Consider the following 25,187-nt stretch of genomic DNA (forward strand, 5'->3'; position numbering starts at 1 on the left):
CGCTGTAAGGTTTAAATGACTGTTTTGCCTGTGCTGATGAGGGAATGTAATGAGTGCCTCTCCATCCTTGTGGACATGGCTATATGTGACATTTTTCAGTCCCTGATCTCCTGAAGAAGCTTATGGTGAAATGGGTCCCGTTGAGATCTGTGATCAGAAGTTCGAGAGAAGTGTATGAGATCAGCTATTAGAAATACGTTGATCTGATTTCAAGACTATAAGCTAAGTCCTCATTCTATTTATCTTTTTTGTATATTTATACTTATTTGTCTAATCAAGTTGATGGAGGAGGTGGTAGGACCAATGACTGAGTAGACAAACCCCTTGAATAAAGCAGCGTTTGCTGTCCTATTGTGAATAGGGAAAGGATGTCTGAGGTCTTTCCACCTTTGAAAATGATTTTTGTTTTTATGCCAACCTAGGCTATTTAAGAATTAATAAGATATATTTAAAAAAGAATTTACAATGTTTTGTAAGAACTATATACCCGCTCCACATTTGATGTTTATCTTGTAAAAGGTAGTCTGGTGGAGTAGTTTGTCTTTGTTTGTTGTTCTAATATCCAAGAAATCCATTGTTATATAGGTTTGTCTCCATAGTCATTTAATGGTAAGTCCTGTCATTGGCTATTGACAGACTAACATGGAAGTAATGGAGCTTGGCAATTCATGATTGGTCCAGCTTAATGAGAATTAAGTCATGCGAATTAGTCCTATGATACAAAGGCCAAGTCAGCTTAAGCATACACAACCCATTCTCTGATAGGCCCATTAAAGGGGAGTCTCAGCAGACCTGCCCTCAAGGGTGGGCATAATTGGCCTAGAATAGATCATCATGATGTAAATGGCCTTCCAACACTGTTCTTCTGTCTCATGATCTCACCTAAAATAAACAATCCAGCTCCATGATGCAATGTTTTTCAGTATACTACCTTGGACCAATAATGCTGACAGCTTAATTCTCTGGCCCGGAGAGCTATGTAGCAAGGCCTAAATTTAACCTAACTTCCCTATAGACCATAGGCTCATAACCACCCCAATATTATCCTTAACAGCCATTCCACACATTCACCACCCTTTCCATGAAAAACTATTTTCTGAGGTTACTTCTGAGTCTATCTCCTGTCATCATCATCCCCTCATTCCAGAGTTTCCTTTCAATTGGAAAAATAGTAACAATGCAATAACAATAATTTGCAAAATGTTACTCACCAGCAGTGGGTTTTACCTAGGAGATCCACATTAATCAAAAGGGTGGAGAAAAAGCCTCAAGATAAATTATTCACGCAGCAATCAAAAGTGATTCCTAGCTGGTGTTTCTATTGTCATCGGCATAAAAAACTCATTATGACAAAAATGTCAAGATCTAACAAGGATAATATCCCACTACTGTGCACTCATAAAACTTGAGATTGAAGAAAAATTAGACTTAGCTCTGACGTATGATGCAAAACGCTATAGCTGCCCTGTGAACACCGTCCTCACTCATTCTTCATTGGCGTTAGATTTGCTCAAAACTCAGTAGCGAAAAAGCTTAAATTACCAGCATAAGAGCTCCAAAGTTCTCCAACAAGGCCTTGTTTCACCCATATATGGCTTCCTTAAGGATTCTCATATCGCTACTTCTTCCCCCATAATATCGTGCACGGTACTGTAAGAAGTAGGGATATGAGAATCCCTGAGGAAGCCATACATGGGTGAAACAAGGCCCATTCATATTTTAGACATTTATGATTATAAAATGGATGCTACTGCTGTGTATAATAAGCACATAAACATCCATTTCTCTTCGGCAGCAGATTGTGTTCTAAACAGAGAATGACACAGTGACAAAATTCATCACCGTTCCTGTCACCACAGATAACCTTGGGAAACAATCCCATGTCATTCTTTAGTGTCTATCTCAACCTCAGTCTTTCTACACTAGCATTCTTCAATGTAAGGCTTGAGGGTCAGTGGTTGTGTCCATTCATACTCTGATTCTTCCTTCTCTCCTTAAAGAATGACACGGGGATGGTTTCCCGCAGTTATCCGTGGGGATGGGGATGGTGATGAATTTTGTCAACGAGTCATTCTCTATTCTAAAAAATACTAGAACTTGAAATGTCCCGACCTGGATGTTTCAATTCCAATGTGAAAATTCTCTCTCAAATGCTGCTCCACTAGTTCTCATTAAAAATAAATACATTTAATACTACAACATTTATAAAGCTTTCCTGTATTGAGAAACAATGATGTCTGACTTGAATGGCTAACCTTCATAAATATGAAGAGATCTAACTGGACTGAACTGGACATTTCCATCACAACAGGCAGCTTCTTCTAGAACACGCTCCAGGCTTTTTCTCTTCTCTCGTTTTAACTGTGCACAATGTAATGTGAAAAGGTGACCATTTTTTTCGCCCACACACCAGTAAGAAATATAATGCAAGGCAGAATTACAACTCTCAAAGTTCCTGGTCTATTTCATCAAATGTCCTTGTAATCAAGTGCATGCATGTGTCACAAAAGTCGGGATCACTGCCAGATACAAAATCACCTACTGCCAGTCCTCTTATGTGGAATGAAAAGCAAGAGCAAATCCCTGAGTCAGGCTGCAGATTCCAACAGTGAGATCCTTGTGAGCAGTGTACAACTCCACAATGCGCATTTGGGTCCTTAATTCTTTATTTTCCCTAAAAGTATTTTTTAAAATTTCTTGTCAGTCCACATTCCTGGCTCCTTACTCATCATTAATTTAATTAAAATGGTGCATAATCAAATATTTTCTACGATCTGATAACAGAAGGCGTGCTCGGCTTCAGCGTTACCTGCAGCAACGGAGATGGATACTAAAGTTCAAAAATATCAAAAAATATATATGTGTGTGTATGTATGAGGAGGGGTCAGTCTCAAGTACAAATCAGTCCCAAAGACCTGTTCCTAGTCCTTTGTATTTTATCTTTGCACATGCACTCCTACCATTCAAAAGGAGGAAATTGTATTAAATTAAATTTGATACGGTTTACACAGGGTGACTAATCAGTTCATGAGAACTTCCTAAAAACATTTTTATAAGGAATTCGCCTGGGTAATAGAGTATGGCGGCAGAAAAGGGCCGACGGCCCAACAAGTCTGCCCACTCAAGAACCCTCCCTCCTTGAGAATCCATCTTTTAAGCATTCCTCTGGAGCGACCCCACCAGACGGTCCCATCGTCCCTTGAGGTCGAGCGTGGTACTGGCCTCAACTACCTGACGTGGAAGACCATTTCATCAATCAATTACCCTTTCGGTGAAGAATTATTTCCTGGTGTCCCCATGAAATCTTCCCCCCCCCTGAGTTTTAGCGGGTGCCCTCTTGTCGCCGTGGGACCCGTGGGATAAAAGATTTCTTCCTCCACCTCAATGCTGTCCATGACATATTTGAATGTTTCTATCATGTCCTCCCTTTCTCTGCACTCTTCGAGAGAATATAAACGCAGCCTGTTCAGACATTCTTTGTATGGGAGATCCTTGAGTCCTGAAACCATCCTAGTGGCCATTCGCTGAATCGACTCCATTCTCTTCACATCCTTTTGATAATGGGGCCTCAGCGCATGAGCACAGAAAGTGCCCTACAAGGTTTTACCCACAAACATCATCTTTCGTCACCCTGTGAACCTTTTAAGTGCAAAAGTACCTTTTTTATATATGAAAAAATAAATAATAAAGTGCCATGTACAAGTTTAGAATCAAAGAAATCAGTGTTATCAAATAAAAACATTCAAATAATAGCAGTTTCCTTCACTAAATCAAATATGAGTCCAAGCTCTCTTTTTTAGGGGGGTGCTTCATGCCAAATCCAGTCAGGTTTTCGGGATTTCCCCAATGAATATGCATTGAAAGAAGTGCATGCAAATACAGTAAAACCTTGGATTGCAAGTAACTTGGTTTGCAAGTGTTTTGCAAGACAAGCAAAACATTTTATTAAATTTGAACTTGATATACAAGCAAAGTCTTGCAATACAAGTACATGCAGTATACACACGTTACATCATCACAACTGAGCCAATGGTTCTTCTCTCTCTGACGCTGCAGGAGTGTAGTGACTGTTCTAAACGAGCGAGGTCTTGCAATACGAGTACATACAGTATTTTGTATTAAAGTTTTGGGGTTGTGGAACGAATCGTCTGAGTTTCCATTATTTCCTATGGGGAAATTTGCTTTGATATACGAGTGCTTTGGATTACAAGCATGCTTCTGGAACGAATTATGCTCGCAAACCAAGGTTTGACTGTAGATCGCATGCCTATTCATTGGGGAAATCCTGAAAACCTGGCCTGGCAAGGGCCAAAGTTGTGCAGGCCTGCCCTACAGAGTCCCCTGTTTTGTTCTCTTCCTCAGGGGCAATGTCAGGGGGCTCTGCGTATGACGAATATGTCATTGTCTTCTCTCAACGACTAAAGTTCAACCATCATTTCCATTTTCACCCCGACCATAATGAGGACACATGAGATCTATTTGCATGTGTTGAAGATATGTTGTTTGAAACTAGATCTCGTACGTATTCATTATGGACACAACACCAGACAAGTAAGGGTGCTCCTGAGGAGTATGGGGACCTGAGATGCACACATTTAAAAACAGCATGTGAAAGGCGATCATAAAAATTCAGAAATGTGCACTGTACAATACTGCTAGATGAAGAGCAAGAACAGAAAAAGTCTTGACATATATTATTACACTTTATTTAACATGATTTCTTTATAAACATTGGTTTTACAAATACACTGACAATAATGATTCCTTAAATAAAAGCAGTCAAAACGAGCTTGAGCAGCTCTTCCTGGCATACTGACCCTGCGAATGAAAGTGGCCGAGTAATCTCGCTGTCTAATCGCACAGAGATCGGGCTGGAGCATTGCAATCCCTCTAACCTTTAGCAGCAGGTAAAGTAAAAAAATTTACATATTTCATGTATTTGCTTCCATGGCAACTGAATCAACCTAGTGAGACAACACAGTTCTACCAAAGGAAAATTCAAAAGGCAGAATAAAATGTTTCTCGTTTTCTTAAGATAGGCTGGACCGCATTGCAGAATATGAATCCTCAACTTTCTTGGAGCAGGAAGTGCTGACACATAGATAGGTATATCTTTAATCAATCATACACAACACTGACAGAAGCTACAATACATGGAGAAGCGGAAATGGGAAAAGAGTGAGCAGCTCCAGAAAGAATGTGTCATGAGCTTGACACTGCAGAGTTGGATTACCCAGAAGTCCAATAAACCATATTAAATCCAATTAGACGGTATATTAAATCCAGTAAACTGTAAGTTAATCACAGCCCATGTCAACTGAGAGCAAAAGGGTAAATTCTGTAACTCAGTGCCCATAATTAAATGCTCAGAGATTGCCTGGGAGGAGCTTATTCTATAAAGGAATGTAGGCACATAAATTCATTTATAGAAAAGTCACGTAACAAGATTGGTAAACACATAATAAAGAGCCATCATCAATAGTGCATCTAAGTCCAATTTGGTTGTCTTGAGAAATGCGTCCAAAAATCGGGAGGTGAAAATGTACATTTTCAAAACGGCTAGATGTCTATTCCCCCCCCCAAAAAAAAAAAAAAAAATTGCCTCTCTAGACGTCTTGGCTCTTAGTACGTCCAACTTTTTCTGCCATTTTCAAAAAGAAAAATATCCATAACCAAGCCATTTGGACATAGGTGGGGGGGGGGGGGGGCGACCAATTATACTACACTGGCCTCACTGCTATGCTAACAGAACAGTGGGATACCTTAGGAGACCCTGCCGTGAACTTCACATAAAGGGTGCCAGGTATACATCTCACCATAACCTCCTTATGTATGACGAGTTCTCCAAAACTACCACCCCAACAGCTCTTATTGCTGCAGATGTCACCTATATGGCAGTATAGAAGGTTTTTGGTAGGCTCACACTTTCCACTGTGAATGTAGTGGGTAGGGTGGGATATGGGTCACCCTCTATATGGTTCACTACACTGCTCACTAGGCTACTTCAGACACCTGCTTGCTGCTCTGCTATGATTTCCTATACCAGGTGCTGCTGTTATAGAGAAAGGTATTTACTGTTTCTTTCACATCTTTGCAGGGTGGGAGGAAGTCATTGACCATTGGGGGAGTGGGTAGAGGATAATCCCTCCAGTGGTTATCTGGTCAGTTTGGCTACTTTTTGGCACTTAGATACTTTTAAAACAGGTCTAGCTTGCTTGGGACCTCTAAATGACATCCTAGATGTCTTGGAAAATGTTTGATTATTGCCACAAAATATTCAAGCGCTAAGCATGCCCACATCCTGCCCATAATATGTCTCCTACATACACCCTTGAAGAAAAAAAAAAAAAGCCTAGCAGGACATCTAAGAAGTCGGTTTCAAAAACTGGCACTTGGGCATTTTGGCAATTAAAATGTTCACGTGCTGGTTTTTGGATGTCTTTTTTTTTTTTTTTAATGAGCTCCATAGGCACCCTACAGAAGCCTGTTAATTGAAGAATGCTGTTAGAAATGGCAAAAAATGGCAAGGTTAAGGCCCCTACCAGAGCTTAACTAAACAACACCGGAATCACATCTACTTAGGCGCTTTAGGCTGCCAAATGCCATAGTAGGCATGGTCAATGCCAGAAGTGGCATTAGTTGGCCTAATGCGCCTATGTAGGCGCAATTCACACAAAGATAGGTACCTATCTTTGGTGGGGGATCAAGACAATAGTCCACAGCTTGCCATCAGCTGATCATGGCAGAGGAATCCCTGATCAACTCAACTGAACCAGCAGGACTCTCCGAAACTGCAGCTTTGGCGAGTCCTGCCAGCTGAACTGGCAGGGAGATCCCTGATTCCTCTCTCTCCCTCCCACCCGATCGATCCCCTCCCCCCCGAGTAACCCTCCAAGGAGAGACCCCTCTCTCATGTGATCAGCCGCCAACATTGGTGCCGGTTAGTGAATCTGGGGGGATGTGCCTAACTCTGTACACCCATTTTGATCTGCCATAATGTAAATATGTACATTCAACCACATAAGAACCCAATTTTCAAAGTCAATTTAGAAAGCTATCTGTTATTTGAATGACTTGTAGTTTAGGGCTAAGAAGTAGGTGTGCAACTCAACAGTTAGGTGTTCTTATTGAAAATTTAGCTTACTAGAGTCAGGAAAAAACACAAAAGATGCAAATATCTAGAAAATGGTTCCAAGAAGTACCTACATTGGAATGATTTAATATTTTTTGACAGTTGGAAGTACCTACATTGGAATGATTTAATATTTTTGACAGTTACCTCTAGCTTCTTTGGGCTGCCAGCTTAAACAGATTCAGGCCTGAGATCCTGATGCCATAAGCTTTCATTTGCAACTACCTGGGGATTTTTCATCTATTTCGTGACCATCCTAATGTAACCAGGACTAAACATACCTAATCTGGTCCTTACAGCAAAAACTGAAGGCTAGGAACCATATACTAGGGTCTTCCAGACACCTTTCATGTACTCATGGACCTTAGATCCACTCCGCAGATGCTATCCTTGAGCGATGACCATACATGAGGCATCTTGTATGACTTATGGAATTTCATATTTTGATGTATGTGTGGGTTTGCCCAGTTTTGGCCTTAAATGAAATTCGTTGTTGATGCAACGTGTATGTTATATGCAATTTGATTTGATTTGTAAGTATGTAATTTGTTATAGTGTGTCTCTGAAGTATTTTGTACGATAAATGTAAATCTTTTATTTTGTATGTTAATATGTAACTCGCAGGTGAGAAATAAACAAACATCCCTCCCTCCCTAGCCCACACCTTGGGGGTTGCCTTTGGAGCATCCCCATCTCCTATGAAACTAAGGCTTTTAAAGACATGACTTCGATATGAAACAGGTGTTCCTTATGATAGCAGTGTGCAACACTACCAATGAGTCAATGGGGAGCCAGAAATGATTTTCTCTAGTAAAATCAGAAGCATGACCATTAAAAATCAGTTAGTGTGCCCTGCAAGACATCAGTATGATTAGCCCTCAGCATGGACTAATTTATTGTATGATGTGCTTTTAATCCATCAGATATGCAGGGAGCCATTTTACCAACCTAAGGTGACTGGCGTACTAAGACTAATTCTCTTTATGAAATTTACCTGCAGCCAAAGTAGATGCATAAGTCTGTCTATAGGCTTGTATGCACAACAAGTTTCTGAAGGAACAGTATGTGAGCAATTCTATAACTGGACAGTTCCAACTAGGTGTCTGGAGGCAGTGGTGTAGTAAAGGGGGGATGAGGGTGGCGGTCTGCTCCGGGCACGGTCTTCCTCAGGGTGCTAGCCTCCCTCCTCCTCTCCAGCCACCCTTCCCACTCCTCCCTCTGCCATGTGCAAGTCCGCGCCCCTTCCCCGTACCTTTTTAACTTTGGCACGAGCAGCGAAGAACTTGCTGCCCGGGTCGGCTTCAGAGGTCCCGGAAGTGACGTCAGAGAAAGGGGAAGGGGCGCAGGGGCATGGCAGGGGGGCGGGAGAGGGGTGCCACCGCCCCGGGCACCCTTGCTATGTCACTGCCTGGAGGACATGAAGTAGGAGCCTGTTCTACCAAGGAACCTAGGTGCCCAGGTTCTATTACAGAAGACCAGTGCAACCAAATTTCAACATACCTACAATTTAGGCCCTTGGACTTATTCCCCAAATTCTATATATGGTGCCCAAAGTTGCATGTCCAACTTTGTGTACACTTCTGCGATGCATAAGTAAATAAACTGGATAACGAGCTTTGAACCATCAATAATTGGGTGATAAGAACCGTTGATTGATGTTAATTGGCATTCATTAAGACTGAGCCCTTTAACCAGAAGTTCTTCCTAATTTGTATATATTGTCCAGTAGGCCCCTTTCCCCATTATTATTTTTTATTATTGATTAATTTTGGGCCCCTTTTATCAAATGGCGCTAAAGGATTTTAGCGCAAGCCAGTGCGATAAATGTGCCAATGCTCTTAGAATTGACTATAGTATTGGTCTTGGATTACATTCTTGGTTTATTATAATTAAATAATAATATTTATTTTGCAAAAGGTATCAATTACTACTATTTGTATTTATAGACATTTTTGTATATATATGTGGTTTATATATATATATATATAGTCTGATACTATATATACAGTATATATGTTTTAAGGTGTTAGATTTTCTTATAATTTTCTTGTAAATTTTGTTCAATAATCCCTGAGAATTGGGTTTCATATAAGATAATAAACATTGACTTTGGATACTGTTCCCAGGAAAAAGAGTCATCTTTTTAACCCTGCATTTGGTTTCATTATACATATGTAGGGCCATTGTTCTGTTTTTTGTGTGTGTGTGTGTGTGCCGTGTCAGTGTGCACATATACATATGTAAACGTTAGTATTATAAACATTTAGGGCTCCTTTTACAAAGGTACGTTAGGGATTTAACGTGCTGGATTGCCGCACACGCTAGATCTTAACGGCAGCATTGAGCTGGCGTTAGTTCTAGAAGCGTAGTGTGAGTTTAGCGGGCACTAAAATCCTGCATGCGCTAAAAATGCTAGCGCACCTTAGGAAAAGGAGCCCTTAAGTGCATAAAGCTCGCATAATGTGAGCACCTAAATATAGAATTGTTTTTCATGCTCATACTCTCACTGAAACTTGGTACAGTTTGTGGTTAACAAGTAGAAGTGGATTTTACCCCAAAGGCAGGTGACTTGAAAATTGTCTCTGACACTGTCCACATTACATAGAAGCTCACATTCTGCGCTGTATGCTCATACTTCCTATGAAATAAACTAGTATCCCAATTTTTAAAATGCCTATGATTAAAGAAAGGCAATGCCTGGGGAGTCACTGGAGCTGCAGGATCAGAGTCTGATACGTTTCTCTTTCTCTTTCCCAGCTGTGCCAATTCTTCACATACTCTTTGGCCTTTGACACAATTGTCTCTCTCAATGCAGAATCGCTCATCAACCTTTTGGACAGCAAGACAAATTCCTGAAGGAAAAAGGTTAAGAAAAATAATCAATCACTGGTCTCCCTTCTAGCTTGTACAGAAACAGAACTTGCAGGGAACAGTATTAGTTTTAAAGTCTTTGGGTCATTTTTCTAGGGTGTGCTAAGAAATGGGCCTAGTGTGTCCTAACAATGGGACTTTCCTGTGCACTATCCTCATTTCTAGCGTATGTATAAAGGGGTGCTCTTACCAAGGCGCGCTAAATCGGCTAGCGCGCCTTAGTAAAAGGACCCAAAAGGACCCTTTTTCAATTTCTTTTCAAGCTATGTGATAATGTTAGTATTAGTTTGTGGTAACTGATATAAATTGACGTGAGACGAGCGACTGCCTCCTTATTGAAGAGGCGATTAGGACTCCTGTGTTATGAATGTGCTAACCAGTTATTTATTTATTTTAAAAATTTATCACTCAAGGGCTCCTTTTACTAAGCAGCATAAGAACATTTTTCCGTGGGCTGGTGAGGTAAATGCACCGATGCTCATTGAATTCCTATGAGCATCAGAACATTTACCTCGCTGGCCTGCGGTAAAATGCTCCGATACTGCTTAGTAAAGTTACATAAAAAACATACATAAAATCAGATACGAAAACCAAAGACATCAAACTCTAAAAAAAGGAAAAATACAACTTCTCTTGTTTCCCCAAATACACATATTCCAAAAGCTGAACATCAGAAAAAAGAACAGCCATACAATGTTGGAAAGAAGACATAACACGTCAATGCAAGCCCCAAGCGGTAGCTTAGTGAGGCAGAGTCGTGCCTCTTCCCCCCGCTGGGTGCATGCCACCCTTCCCTTCCCCCATACCTCTAATTTTCCCGACGTGACCAGCATCACGACCTTGCAGCCTGCATCATGTCTGATCTCCCTTGGACGTCACTTTCTAGGCATGGGACCCGGAAGTGATGTCAGAGAGAGCCAGCGTGGGCAGCATGTTTGTGATGCTGCTCGCATTTGGAAAATTAAAGAGGTAAGAAGGGAAGGGGCACGCAGCAGGATGGGTTGGGAAGGAGCAGGGGGGGAGCGGAGAGGAGGACGGGTGCCCCCACCAAGATGGTGCCCTGGGAGAACTGCCCCCCCCCACACACACTTACTATGCCACCAGCTCCAAGTGCTAAGTGAAATATAGTACACAAAGATTTTGATACAAATGAAAACATAGAAAGGAAAGAAAACGACGAAGATGACCGATTGGGGTTTAATCTCGTTTAATGAATTAAAAGACTCGACACGATTGTGTTTCCGCCCTAATGGGCCTGCTTCAGGAGACTGAGTTCATACAAACACTATCTTGCCATACATTGTCTCCTGAGTGAAACACAATCGTGTCGAGTCTTTTAATTCAATGAAGGAGGTTGATATAAATGAAAAGACACATCAGAACAGAGAGCTAAGTGCCCTAATCAGGCAGAAAGATAACCGCTTAGAAGCACATCAGATCATACAATATAAGATACATTATAAAGTAAAAACACTATCCCCCCCCTTTTACAAAACCGTGAAAGTGGTTTTTAACGTAGGCTGGCATGCCGAATAATAATAATAACAATTTATTTATATACCGCAAAGCTGTGAACTTCAATGCGGTTTACATCGTTTAAAAATACATCATTTAAAATACAATAAAAGTTGAAGAAAATTAAAAAATTAAAACCAATGTTTAAAAACTCTACAAGATCTGATTATTGCATAATAGAAAAAAAAATTACAAATTAACTACACATCTCCCTCATTATTCGCGGGGGATAGGGGCAGAGCCGGACCGCGAATAGGGAAATACTGCGAATATCTGGCTCTGACCCAAGCTTGCCTCCCTCCCGCCTTCCCCCGGCATCCCGGCCTTACCTGGTGGTCTAGTGGGCTTTCAGGGCAGGAGCGATCTTCCTACGCTCCTGCCCGTGCTGATCGCCAATAGGAAATGGCTGTGGGGAGTTCCCATAGTCTCCCGAAAGCCCGCTAGACCACCAGGTAAGGCTGGGATGAAGGCAAAAATATGGGTTTGTTTTTTTTCCTCCTCCCCTCCCCCAAAAAATCGCAATTATGTGAAATCGCAAGTGCGGAAACCGCGAATGGGGAGGGGGAAGTGTATCTAAATACTTCAGAAACTGATGTGTTTTTAGATGTTTTCTAAATTCCCCATAGATTTTGATAAGAAGAAGCAGTTGATCTTATGAGCATCGGTAGCAGCGCAGAGCATTCAGGGTGCCAGCCTGCGCTAAAAACCACTTCCGCAATTTTGTAAAGGGGGGGGGGGGTTATATGTAGAATAGGACACTCGCTGGTGGTTCAAAGATGAATGTAAACACAGCAAAACTTGTAAACACTAACAATAGCTTTAAAAGCAAAACCATCTGGTATGCAACAGTATAAGACTCCTGAGGCAGGCCAAGTTGGCCGAAACACACGTGTGTCGAGTCATTGAGCTAATAAAGTGCACCAGTGTTTGGGTCATTAGCCCATCCACCAGGCTTTCCCATACCAAGTGCTGTTGTTCCAGAGCAGTGTCTCTCAAACTGTGTGCCATGGCACAGTGGTGTGCCCCAAAGAGATTCCAGGTGTGCCCCAAGAGATTCATGAATTTTACATTAAAAAAAATTCCCTTCATAGTATACACTAGAATAGCTGACGTCCACGCTGCATACGCAATAATCTGTCAATGTTATGAGCCCAGATAAGTATCATTCTTTGACATGATTGGTCCTTGAAAACTAATGGCAAGTAATTTTATGGTTTTGCAATTTTATAATTTCAATTATAATGAGCCACAAAAAACATTTGCTCCACATAGTGTGCCACAAAAAATATTTGCTTTGTTTAGTGTGCCGGAGCTAAAACAAACTTTGAGAGAACATAAGAACATAAGAAATGCCTCCGCTGGGTCAGACCTGAGGTCCATCGCGCCCAGCAGTCCGCTCACGCGGCGGCCCATCAGGTCCAGGACCTGTGCAGTAATCTTTTATCTATACCCCTCTATCCCCTTTTCCAGCAGGAAATTGTCCAATCCTTTCTTAAACCCCAGTACCGTTCGCTGCCCTATAACGTCCTCTGGAAGCGCATTCCAGGTGTCCACCACACGTTGGGTAAAGAAGAACTTCCTAGCATTCGTTTTGAATCTGTCCCCTTTCAACTTTTCCGAATGCCCTCTTGTTTTTTTATGTTCTGAAAGTTTGAAGAATCTGTCCCTCTCTACTCTCTCTATGCCCTTCATGATCTTGTAAGTCTCTATCATATCCCCTCTAAGTCTTCTCTTCTCCAGGGAAAAGAGACCCAGTTTCTCCAATCTCTCAGCATATGAAAGGCTTTCCATCCCCTTTATCAGTCGTGTCGCTCTCCTCTGAACTCTCTCGAGTAACACCATATCCTTCTTAAGGTATGGTGACCAATACTGGACGCAGTACTCAAGATGCGGACGCACCATTGCCCGGTACAGCGGCAGGATAACTTCTTTCGTTCTTGTTGTAATACCCTTCTTGATTATCCCCAGCATTTTATTCGCTCTCTTGGCGGCCGCTGCGCACTGTGCCGTCGGCTTCATTGTCATGTCCACCATTACCCCCAAGTCCCTTTCTTGGGTACTCTCATTCAATAACATCCCTCCCATCGTATAGCTGTGCCTCGGGTTTCTGATTCCCACATGCAGTACTTTACATTTCTCAACATTGAGAGACACTGTATGAGACCAGTAGAAAGGTATGTACTCTTGTGTGATATCAACTGTTTCACAGTTGGGTTAGTAAACCATAGAGGAGAACCCAGGCCCACATTTATGGTGGAAAGGCCACTAAAACCCAGCAAAACCCTACTGTACTGCCATATAGGTGCCAACTGTAGCCATTAAGGCTTTTGAGGTGGTAGACAGGTGGGTGGATTTGGGAGGGCTCAGCAGCATAAATTATAAGGGATATATGGCGAGAAGTACTTCTGGCACTCTGTATGTGAAGTTCACAGCAGTGCCCTCTAAGGTGTCCCACTGCTCTGTTGGCATGTGTATGTGTCTAGTCAATTACAATGATGGCCACTCCCATGTCCAAATTTATTTTATTTATATCCTGCATATCCTACAATTCTATGCAGATTACAAATTATTCAGGTACTCAAGCATTTTCCCCTATCTGTCCTGGTGGGCTCACACTATGTACCTGGGGCAATGGGGGATTAAGTGACTTGCCTAGGGTCACAAGGAGCAGTGCGGGATTTGAACACACCAACCCCACACACTACACAAATGGTATGGACATTTTCAACTTGGGCACTTCTTTAGTCGAAAAGGGGGTATAAAGTTAGGAATCCTAAGGGTTGGATGTCATATGGGCCTAGACATCTAAAAAATTTTTGGATGTCTCATGGTTCAGCTTTCGAAAATGAATGTTTCTGTGTTTCCAAGTTCGGACATTTAGCATGAAACACACAAATCGGACTTATGTAGCCTTTTTGAAAATGGCCCTCTACGTATTTTAGCATGTAACTACAAAGGCAGCGTTTCCACAGGCACGGCATGGCCAGGCCATGGATATTATTATTCAAGTTTATTAGGTTTTTTTAATATATCACCTATCAAGATTATCTAAGTGGTTTTACAATCAGATGCTCAAGTAATTTCCCTTTCTGTCCCGGTGGACTCACATGCTAACGTACCTGGGGCTATGGAGGACTGCGTGACTTGCCCAGGATCACAAGGAGCAGCGCAGGGTTTGAACCCACAACCCCAGGGCGCTGAGACTGTAGCTCCAACCACTGCGCCACACACTCTGTGTGCACTTTATAGAATAGTTGCTTTTCATGCCCCACTGCTGACTTTAAGTGTCAGCATTTATACCAGACATGGATATGGCAGAATTAGTCAAACGGAAAGTTTGGCACATAACTGTAGACTTGAACTAAGTACAGGCAGTCCCCGAGTTACAGATGTCCTACTTAAGTATGACTCGTACTTAAGTATGAGGTGGTGGTTTCATTTGATTTCACTGAGCAGTATTTCCAGTGGCAAAGACTCCTCCACTTCTCCTGTAGCAGATTCAGGAATGATGCATGGCCACATTAAGAACAGTGTGTGCATGCTGTACCTTAGTGCAGTGGCTCCCAACCCTGTCCTGGAGGACCACCAGGCCAGTCGGGTTTTCAGGATAAGTCCTAATGAATATGCATGGAGAAGATTTGCATGCCTGGCACCTCCATTATATGCAGATCTCTCTCATGCATATTCATTAGGGTTATCCTGAAAACCTGACTAGCCTGGTGGTCCTCCAGGAGAGGGTTGGGAACCACTGCATTAGAGGAAACGCTGGTAGAGACAGTTGGCCCTTTTTGTCAGTTGGATGCAGAGGGAATCTACAAATTCTGAGTTACATACAAATCAGACTTAAGAACAGCATTAAAAACGCAATTCGTTCTTAACCCGGGGACTGCCTGTAGTCTCGTATGTGCAACTCTGCTGTTATACAATGCTAGCTTGCTGTCTAGTTTTTTGGCGCCTAACTTTAACCGTTATTTATAGAATTCCTCCCCCCCCCACCCCATGATTGTAGACTTCTGGAAAGAGCCCCAGCCCATAGTTACTGATCAAGGACTGCAACCATGAGTTAGCTAAGAAAAGAAATATAAAATTGTCGTTGCAAATGAAGGCCCAGTAGTCCAGTATCTGGCCTGGTATTGATGGATCTGGAAAACCAAACGAGGAAGGGGAAACTGCCACAACTTCCAACACCCCTGTCCCCCCCTCAAAAATAGCCCAACCATATAGTGAATGTGCTCCAGCTATACTTGACATTTCTGTGGATCTGATACAGGTTTTGCCTTGAATAGGCTTTTTGTTTAACAGAACTTTACCAATATTTCAACATTTTTTTTTTTCAGAAGTATTGAATTGTTTTATGAATCTCTTGAAAAAGTGCAATGACAACACTGTTTTGTTGGCAATGTAAAATGACACATATTCTTTTGAAAGGAAGTTTCTTTTCTTTGTGGAGTAGAACCTATTTTTGGTTGAGCCTTTGTTTCCCAAGAGTCTATATATCTCAGGATAGCAGCTGTTCATTGTACATATGTTTTGTATCCACATGCATGAATACCATTCAGTAGCAAAAGAGAACTTTATGCTGGTTCTTTTCTGCATAATTATTTCCTCAATTAGCTGACTGGCTTTAACCACTCTGTTAATGAGAGATGGTATAAGTTCCTTCTTTTACAGGAGATCTCTGGTCAAACTAAAATGTGTTTCTAAGAGCAGCATTCATTGGTCAGGAAGCAAAGAGGAAACATTCCTTAAGGCAAAACTTTCATACGTCCCACTTAAACTGAGAATCGAGCTAAGAGACCCAAAAGCAGGGAGATACATGAATCTCAGGAGATTGAATTGTCTTCCAGTGGAACCACTGCCTAAAACCTCTCTGCAGATGGTGCTTCATATTTTAAAGAATCAACTTTCAAAAAAGGATTTTCAAGGGGTCAAAGGGGGTTACTGGTAGAGAAGATCCCTTTAAAAATGTTTCCTCGCCCTACTCCCCACAGTTGCTCTCAGGAAGGCATGCCCAGAGCAGGGGCGGACTGACCACTGAGGCAATAGGGAAGTGCCCCAAAAAATCTCAGGAAGGACATACAAAACTCCTAAAACTAATAAATTATGCCCTATTGGAAACCATAGGAGGGACCTACCTAGACACTACCAGGTCTACCCACTGCACTCATACAAAGACCCACTCATTCACTTAACACACAAAAAACAAGAAAGAAAAAAGTGGAGAAAAAGATTCAGTTCATCTTCATATGGCAAAAAACTCCACTTATAAACAATCATTAAGCAAGGTCCAAAATGTATCGGTTCACTCAGCAGTAAGAAACACTATAGTAGCCCTCGTAAGAACCACCTCAAAAAAACCCTAGCACGCCAAATTGAAAAACTTCAAAAAATGTGAGTAAAGCAAGCAGCACATATATGAGTCTCAAACACAGTCAATGGTAAACAGGAAAAACCAAACAAAACCCTTAGCTGCAGACGGTGTCCAGGCTGTCTTCCATGCATCCAAAAAGTGCAAGCCTGCCTGGCCCCGCAGCCACTCTTTCCCGACAGGGAAACCTCCGTTTTGCTGAGCTGCGTCAGGGGAATGATTCCAGCCTACTCCACCAGCAACTGTAGAGGCTCTCCAAGTGCTCCAACTGCTCACATCCACACACATATGCCTCAGCTCATGCAAGCCCACAATAGGTTTTCCAATTATCACTAAAGCACTTATTTAAAGAGAAGTTAAAGACAAGTTCGAAAATTCTTCGACAGAAAACAAGTCCAACTAGTGGTTCAATCACTAATCCTAGGCCTAGTAGACTACTGCAGCATACTTTATCTCCCCTGCCCAGCAAAAAGATGAAACAACTTCAAACAATACAAAACACAGCCCTAAGACTTATCTATTCATTGAAAAAAATACGACCACATCACAGAGACATACCACGACTCACACTGGCTACCAATACAAGCCAGAGTACACTTCAAATTCCATTGTCTACTATTCAAAGCTATAAACAGAAACTGCCCTACCTACTGGAATAATAGACTAACTCATTCCACCTCAAACAGACACTGGAGAACCCACACAATATTCACATACCCGCCAACCAAAAATATCAAACGAAGAAAAATGTATGACAACCTACTGGCCAGTAGAGCAGCAAAACTGGACCGACAACTCACCAATCTTCTGACTTCGACCTCAGACTACAAAACCTTCAAAAAAGAAACAAAAACCCTACTCTTCAAAAAATACATAAAATCAATATAACACAAGCAAAAATGTTCTGAATTCCTGTTGCATTACCAACTACTCCTTAACAAATTAGAAAATGTTCAAATTATTCCTTAAGTACTTCTTAATATCTTATCAATATGTACTTCTTAAGATCTTAACAATTCTTATGTAATCCGCCTTGAACCGCAAGGTAAAGGCGGAATAGAAATCACTAATGTAATGTAATGTAGACTAATTCTTTATTATCTCATTGATGGTATCACAATGAATTGGTTTCTTCTCCCTTGGCAGTACTTCTTTCATCTGTATCACCCTTCAACTGTGCTGTAAAACCCTCAGGACAGGATAACTTCTGCAAAAAATCATTTTCACATGCTTATCCTCAAACAAACAGTTGAATGATTTCTTGATAACAAGCTGAAAATGCAAGATGTCACTTCCGACAGAATGCTGTAATTGGTGTTTTCTCCCTGTTGATGATTTAGGACTGGCTTATCCCTTTGCACCATTAGAAGATGATATCTTGATGCTTCTGACACAAGTGCTTAGCTAACAGAAAGTAAATAATATTCTCCATTTCTTGTCCTCCTTGCATCAAAATCTATTTCTCCCTTGGAAATGGCACAGATCTGAGGGTGTTAAATCCATGCATTAAATGAATGCTACATGTGGTCTATAAAGAAGAGGGTCTAAAAGACAGAATTAATTTAGAAGCAAACTAACCTGTTGTAAGTGAGGTCAGCACAGAAAATAGCTTTACATGTTTCCAGGAACATAAACGCTCAAGAGTAATCAGACTGCACAAGAATGCTATGACCGCTTATAAAGAACAATGAAGAGTCAAATACAATCTGCATTGAAGTCCCTTAGAGTTGGATCCGCTCCAGGTGGTGATGGATATACGGTAGAATTTTATACATCATTTCAAAACATATTGTTACCTTATCTACTAAATTTATATTAAGATCAACTGAAAAAGGGTTGTATAACAGGTTCTATGGCAGAATCATTAACTATTGTTTTGCCAAAGCCAAATAAAGATCCCATGTTGGTTTCTAATTACAGGCCGATTTCTTTGATTAATGTAGATGGGAAATTATTAGCTAAGTTATTAGCTTTACGTTTGGCCAAAGCTCTCCCTTATATTATTGGTATTCACCAAACGGGGTTCGTTGCTCATAGACATTCTTCAAAGAATACTAGATTGGCCTTTCATATGCTAAATTTGACAAAAAAATTGGAGGATCCGGTATTTTCTGTTTCATTAGACGCAGAAAAGGCTTTTGATTGAGTAGAATGGTCTTTCGTGTATCAGGCTATGGAATGGTTTGGTACTGGTTCTGGATTTATACAAATGATTCAAACCTTGTATATCTCCCCTTCTGCTAGATTATATATTAATAATACTTTTTCAGAACGCTTTTTCTTGGAAAGGGGAGTTAGGCAGGGATGTCCGTTGTCTCCATTGCTATTTGATATTATTCTGGAACCCTTGTTATTGGCTATTAAACAAGCGAGGGAGATAGGTAGTATTCCTTATGCAGGTCAGGAATACAAAGTTTCTGCATATGCAGATGATATTTTGCTTCATTTGAGGAATCCTGAAACTACCATCCCAAATTTATTGGATCTGATTTATAAATTTGGAAAATTCTCTGGTAAATCAGAAGTTCTTCCATTAAATGTACATTGTATAAAATGATTATTTGATGAATTTCCTTTTATTTGGAAGGAAGACGGTATTAAATATTTAGGTATTTTGATTAAAAGTACATTGGAAGAAATGATGAAAATAAATGAAAAATCTCTATTATTAAAGGTTACAGAGATGTGTGAGCAATGGAACCCTTTATACTTGTCTTGGTGGGGGAGAGTTCAAACGGTCAAAATGATGATATTACCTGTGGTTTGTTACCAAATGGGAATGCTACCAGTTTATTTTCAAGGGTCTTTTTACAAAAAGCTAAATGTTATTTTGACAAATAGGTTTTACTGTGTGTGTGTGTGTATATATATATATATATATATATATATATATATATATATATATATATATATATTCACCTGTTTTGTTAATTGGTTGGGTGAAAGTTTAATTTCTATGTAAACCTGGCTCTCCCTTCTGGGAGAATTTCTGCTGATTAACTTGGCTAGACGACTAAAGACAATTTAGAAAACAGCAGATCTCTCTCTCAGAGGGGGAGCTGATTTACATTAGCAACAGTTCTGTTCTCCGAGATAAAATAAAATTAATTCATATAATGACCGAGTTTGAATCAAATATTTGTACAGCAGAAGTCTTCTCTAGAGAAAAGCTTTGCACTATTTGTAACTGTTTAAATAACAATCAGCAGAGCCTAATGAAAGTCAAAATGCTGGGTAATTAGAGATCTCCTCTCCTCAGATGGACTTAACAGGATACACCAAGCAAAAGCATACCTTAAAATGGGCATACGAGGCTAGTTCTAGTCAAGGATTACTGAGTGCTTTCCATAGCCTTCTAAAACTGACCCATGTCCTCAAGTATTAACGAAAGAGCCAAGACTCTGCCTTTTCATAGATTTTTTGGGCTGGTTGTAGAAGGCCTGGCTAATGTGGGGGGAACCTGCTCTTTAACTATCTCATCTTTTTTTGCTAGGAAAAATGCAGTGGTTCTGGTCAGCATAATCAATGTTCCCTCTAAGCTGCACGGCCGCGCAGCCGGTGGGGTCAGGACCAACACCTCCCTCACTTGCCACTCTTCTACCTTCTGTCGCCGCTGCTGTTTTCCTGAAGAAGTGGCGCAAACTGAAACAGACCGGCAGTGGGAGCTTCCCATGCATAACCCATGTTGACCTACCTTCACCGATGTCACTTCTTCTTCCGGGGCAGTTGGCTTGTTTCACTTTAGCACTGCTGCAGCTGCTTTTGGGAAAGCAGCAGCAAGGATGCTAGGGGGCGGATGCTGGTAGATGTGGGGGGGAGGAGATAAAGGGAGCAGAAGCCGGTAGAAATAGTTTGGAGTTGGGGGGGGGAAAGAAGGGACAGATTTTGAATAGAATTGGGTAACTTCAGTAGAAGAAGGGCCAGAAAGGCAGACTAAGGCCCTCGTTTACTAAGGTGCGTTAACTGATTAGCGCGCGCCAATCAATTTTGCGCGTGCTAAATGCTAACGCGTGCATGCTAGTCTATGGACGTGTTAGCGTTTAACGCATGCAAATCGGTAAAACAGAGGGTAAGAGAATGAAATAATTTGCCAAGGAAAAGTTGTGGCAGCCCAGTAAAGTACATGCAAGTGAGAAGATTGGGTGAGCCATGTACGGTAATATAGTAACATCATGATGATGGCAAATGAAAATCCAAAATTGCCCATCTAGTCTATCCAGTTGAGATTCATGTACTTTGGTCAGATACACATATGTCACCCAATATCAATCCCCCCCTCCCCATCTTTTATCTATCCTCTTTGTCTTTTCCCTACCAATGGTTATCAGCTACCATCTTCTACTTCTATATTTCCTTTGTCAAGTTTTTCATAGGTAGGCAGATAAACTGACATAGTAAATACAATTCCAAGCTTGATTTATTTATATTTTTTTACCTCTGGGTCTGAAAACAACATCCCTGTATCTTCATGTTTTACGACTGCTGCGTTCCCTGGAATGTTCCTTGCCAGCACAGGCACCTCCAAATTCATTGCCTATAGAATATGAAAACAACATTGTGAGGTTGTCATTTTGACTTGCTTAACACATACGCTTCATTTCCATGGCACTGTCTGAAGGTCTGACCAGCGGGTTTGTTCCCAGTAATAGAAATAGATTGTTATCCGCCATGAACTCATAAGGGCTTTTGGTGGAATATAAGTCAGAATGTAATGTAATGTTTATGGCCCCCATGGCATAAATGCACAGGAGGTGAGTCTCTTTCAATTGAAACGAAGCTCTGGAATGAGGGGGGCATAGGATGAGGGTGAAAGCAGACAGACTAAGGAATAACCTGAGGAAAACCAGCTCTTCACAGAAAGGTTGGTGAATTCATGGAATGGCCTCCCAGTGGAGGTGGTGGAGACAAAGGCTACCTGAATTAATCACGTTTGGGACAAATACATAGGATCTCTAGTCTTTATCTGCCTTCATTTATTTATGTTTTGGGTTTTTTTTAAAACAAATTGCATTGTGCTCAAATTTCTTGGACCGGTTGCTAATGCATTTGCTATACTGTCTTAATGGTTCAGAGACTAGTTTATACTGAGGATACATACTAACGGTGAGAGATGGAAGGGCATTTTTGATAGGACATTTAAGTCCAACTTTGGACGTTTCCCGCATGATGTCCAAAGTCGGGAACATGCGAACTGCTAGATGTCCATAAAAATCTTTTTGAAAATCACCTGTTTAGACATCATGGACGATAGGACGTCCAACCTTGGGATGCCTTACTTTATTCACCATTTTCAACTGCAGAAACATCCATGATGTCCAAATCCAGACCATTTGGATGTGGGACACAGACATTCCAACAGAGCAGTGGAGCACCTTAGAGGGCACTGCTATGAACTTCACATAAAATGTGCCAGGTGTATATCTCACCTTATACCCTTATAAATTATGGTGAACCCTCCATAACTCCCCCAAAACCTACTAGACCCACCTGTCTACCACCCCAATAGCCCTTTATGGTTGCAGGTGACACCTATATAGCAATATAGTAAGATTTTGGTGGGCTCACATTTTCCACCATAAATGTAGTAGTTAGAGTGGCTTATGGAGTATAGGTCAGGGGTGGGCAACTCCGGTCCTTGAAGGCCGGAATCCAGTCGGGTTTTCAGGATTTCCCCAATGAATATGCATGGAAAGCAGTGCATGCAAATAGATCTCATGCATATTGATTGGGGAAATCCTGAAAACCCAACTGGTTTCCGGCCCTCGAGGACCGGAGTTGCCCACCCCTGGTCTAGGTCCTCCTCTCTATAGTTCACTAGCCCACCTAATAGGCTACTTAAGACACCTGTGCGTAGTTTTACTAGGCTTTCCCATACTAGGTGCTGCTGTTCTAGAGACAGGTATGTACTGTTTCATTCAGATCTTTGTAGGGTGGGAGGGGGTTAGGGGAGTCATTATTTAATCCCTCCATTGGTCATCTGGTCAGTTTAGGTACCTATTTAAGATGCTTTGAAAACAGTTCTAGCTCAGAATGTCTAAGTTTCATCCAGAATGTCCTGGGAAAGGTTTACTGCAAGACATCTAAGTCTAAGCCCACCCAAAGCCCATTCAGAACACGCCTCCAACATGCCCCCTTTAGTTCTGGATGCACTGCGAGTAAGACTCCTCATAAGACATCCAGAAAGATGGTTTTGAAAATCAGCACTTGGATATCCTGATGATTAGGATGTCCAAGGGCTGATTTATAGTATACTGTTTTTTGGATGTTTTAGTCTTGTGTAAATGCCCCTAATAGTGTTTCAAAACGTATAGCTTCCTGGTGGTAGAACACCTTTTGAAGAGAAGATTGAGTCAGTCCAGAAAGTAACTACTAAAATAGTCAGGGGTCTTTGTCATAGAGCACATGTGGACAGAGTTAAAGATCTCAATATGTATACTTGTAAAGTATAGCGGGAGAGGGAAGAAATAAGACACATTTGAATAGCTCCATGCAAAAATACACAGCAGTCAAGTCTCTTTGATTTGAAAGGAAGTTCTGAAATAAGGGATTGTAGGATGAAGGTGAAAGGGAACAAACTCAAGAGTAATTCAAAGAAATACTTTTTTAAGGATAGGATAGTGGATGCGTGAAACAGCCTCTCAGTGGTGGAAATGAAAACTGTATCTGAATTCAGGAAAGTGTGAGACAAGCACATAGGAAGGAAAGGAAGACTTAATAGTCAGTATGGATGGTCAGAGCACATAGACTTGCAAAGTTACATAGAACAGTACGTGCTTTGAAAATGAGCCTCCAGGAGGGGCATTTTTGATAGGATGTCTAAGTCTGACTTTGGATGTTTCCTGAAAGATGTCCAAATATTGGGTGAAAGAAATGGCCATTTTCAAACCCAAAAGATGTCTAACTCTTTTTTTTTTTTTTTTTAAATGACCTCCTAAATGTCTTAGCCTAGCAAGACGTCTATCTTTTTTTGCCCATTTTCCAAATAAAATAGGGCATCTAGATAAAACACATCCAAAACAAGCCATTAGCATGTAGGAGGAGCCAGCATTTTTAATAGACTGGCCACAAGCACATGCCAGCAGAGCAGTGGGGCACCATAGAGGGCACTGCTGTGAGCTTTACATAAATAATGCCAGGTATACATCTCATCATAACTTCCTTATAATGTATGGTAAGTCCTCCAAGTGCTAAGCCCACCCTAATCTCACCAAAATATACCCCCTTAAGATTTAGATGCATTGGAAACAAACAACCCGAAAGATGTCTAGAAAGTCAGTTTCAAAAATGCCCACTTGGACGTTTTGACTAGTAAGACGTCCATGCGCCAGTTTATGCTACCTTTTAGACATCTATCTTTTTTGAAAATGAGCTCCATGGTCTTTATCGGTCATCATTTTTCTACTTTCTATCACTAGAATTGCTTCAGCTAGAGCAGGATATTGTCAGCTTTCACCTTTTCTGATGTTCACCGACACCTATCTCCCTCAGTTCTATATCTTCACTATTAAGCCCATGTTTCTTTCCCTGTTCGTCATCCATAGTAGGCTCATACCTCATTAATCCTTGTTACCATGGTTTTCACATTTCACTATTTTGCATGACACAAAAGCACAAAAGTTTTTGATAGCGTCCCACACCGTAGACTGTTAAGTAAGATGAAATCGTTGGGGGTTAGGCGAAATACTAACTGCATGGGTCGCTGATTGGCTGAGTGGTAGACTTCAGAGGGTGGTGGTTAACTGTACCATCTCTAAAACATCGGCGGTGACCAGTGGAGTACTGCAGGGCTCGGTCTTGGGCCCGTTCCTTTTTAACATATTCATAGGGGACCTGACTCAGGGGCTTCAAGGTAAAATAACATTATTCGCCGACGCCACCAAACTATGCAATATAGTAAGCAATTGCAATTTCCCCGATAGTATGACGCAGGACCTGCTTTTGTTTGAAAATTGGTCCTCGACCTGGCAGCTGGGCTTCAACGCTAAGAAATGTAAGGTTATGCACCTCGGCGGCAGAAATCCATGGAGAACATACACTTTGAAGGGTGAAACCTTGGCTACGTCATCAACAGAACGAGATTTAGGAGTGATCATTAATGCAGACATGAAAACTGCCAATCAAGTGGAAAAGGCGTCATCTAAGGCAAGACAGATGTTGGGTTGTATCCGTAGAAGTATTGTCAGCCGGAAGCCTGAAGTCATAATGCCATTGTACAGAGCCATGGTGAGACCTCATCTAGAATATTGTGTGCAATTCTGGAGGCCACATTGCCATAAAGATGTACTGAGAGTCGAGTCGGTT

General features: G+C 41.3%; 1 protein-coding gene across 2 annotated transcripts in view; it reads right to left on the reverse strand.

The window, feature by feature from the left end:
• Window positions 1-4,682: 4,682 nt before the first annotated feature.
• Window positions 4,683-25,187, reverse strand: part of GLT1D1 (glycosyltransferase 1 domain containing 1) — a 162,850-nt gene continuing 142,345 nt past the window's right edge. For both annotated transcript variants that reach the window (XM_033956394.1, XM_033956393.1), the window contains 2 exons: window positions 21,322-21,420; window positions 4,683-9,984 (listed from right to left, as the gene is read on the reverse strand). In XM_033956394.1, coding sequence (XP_033812285.1) covers window positions 9,838-9,984; window positions 21,322-21,420 — 246 coding nt within the window. In that variant the 3' untranslated portion in view covers window positions 4,683-9,837. The remainder of the gene's footprint in view (window positions 9,985-21,321; window positions 21,421-25,187) is intronic.

The sequence above is a fragment of the Geotrypetes seraphini genome, chromosome 8 (assembly GCF_902459505.1).
Source record: "Geotrypetes seraphini chromosome 8, aGeoSer1.1, whole genome shotgun sequence".
NCBI lineage: Eukaryota > Metazoa > Chordata > Amphibia > Gymnophiona > Dermophiidae > Geotrypetes > Geotrypetes seraphini.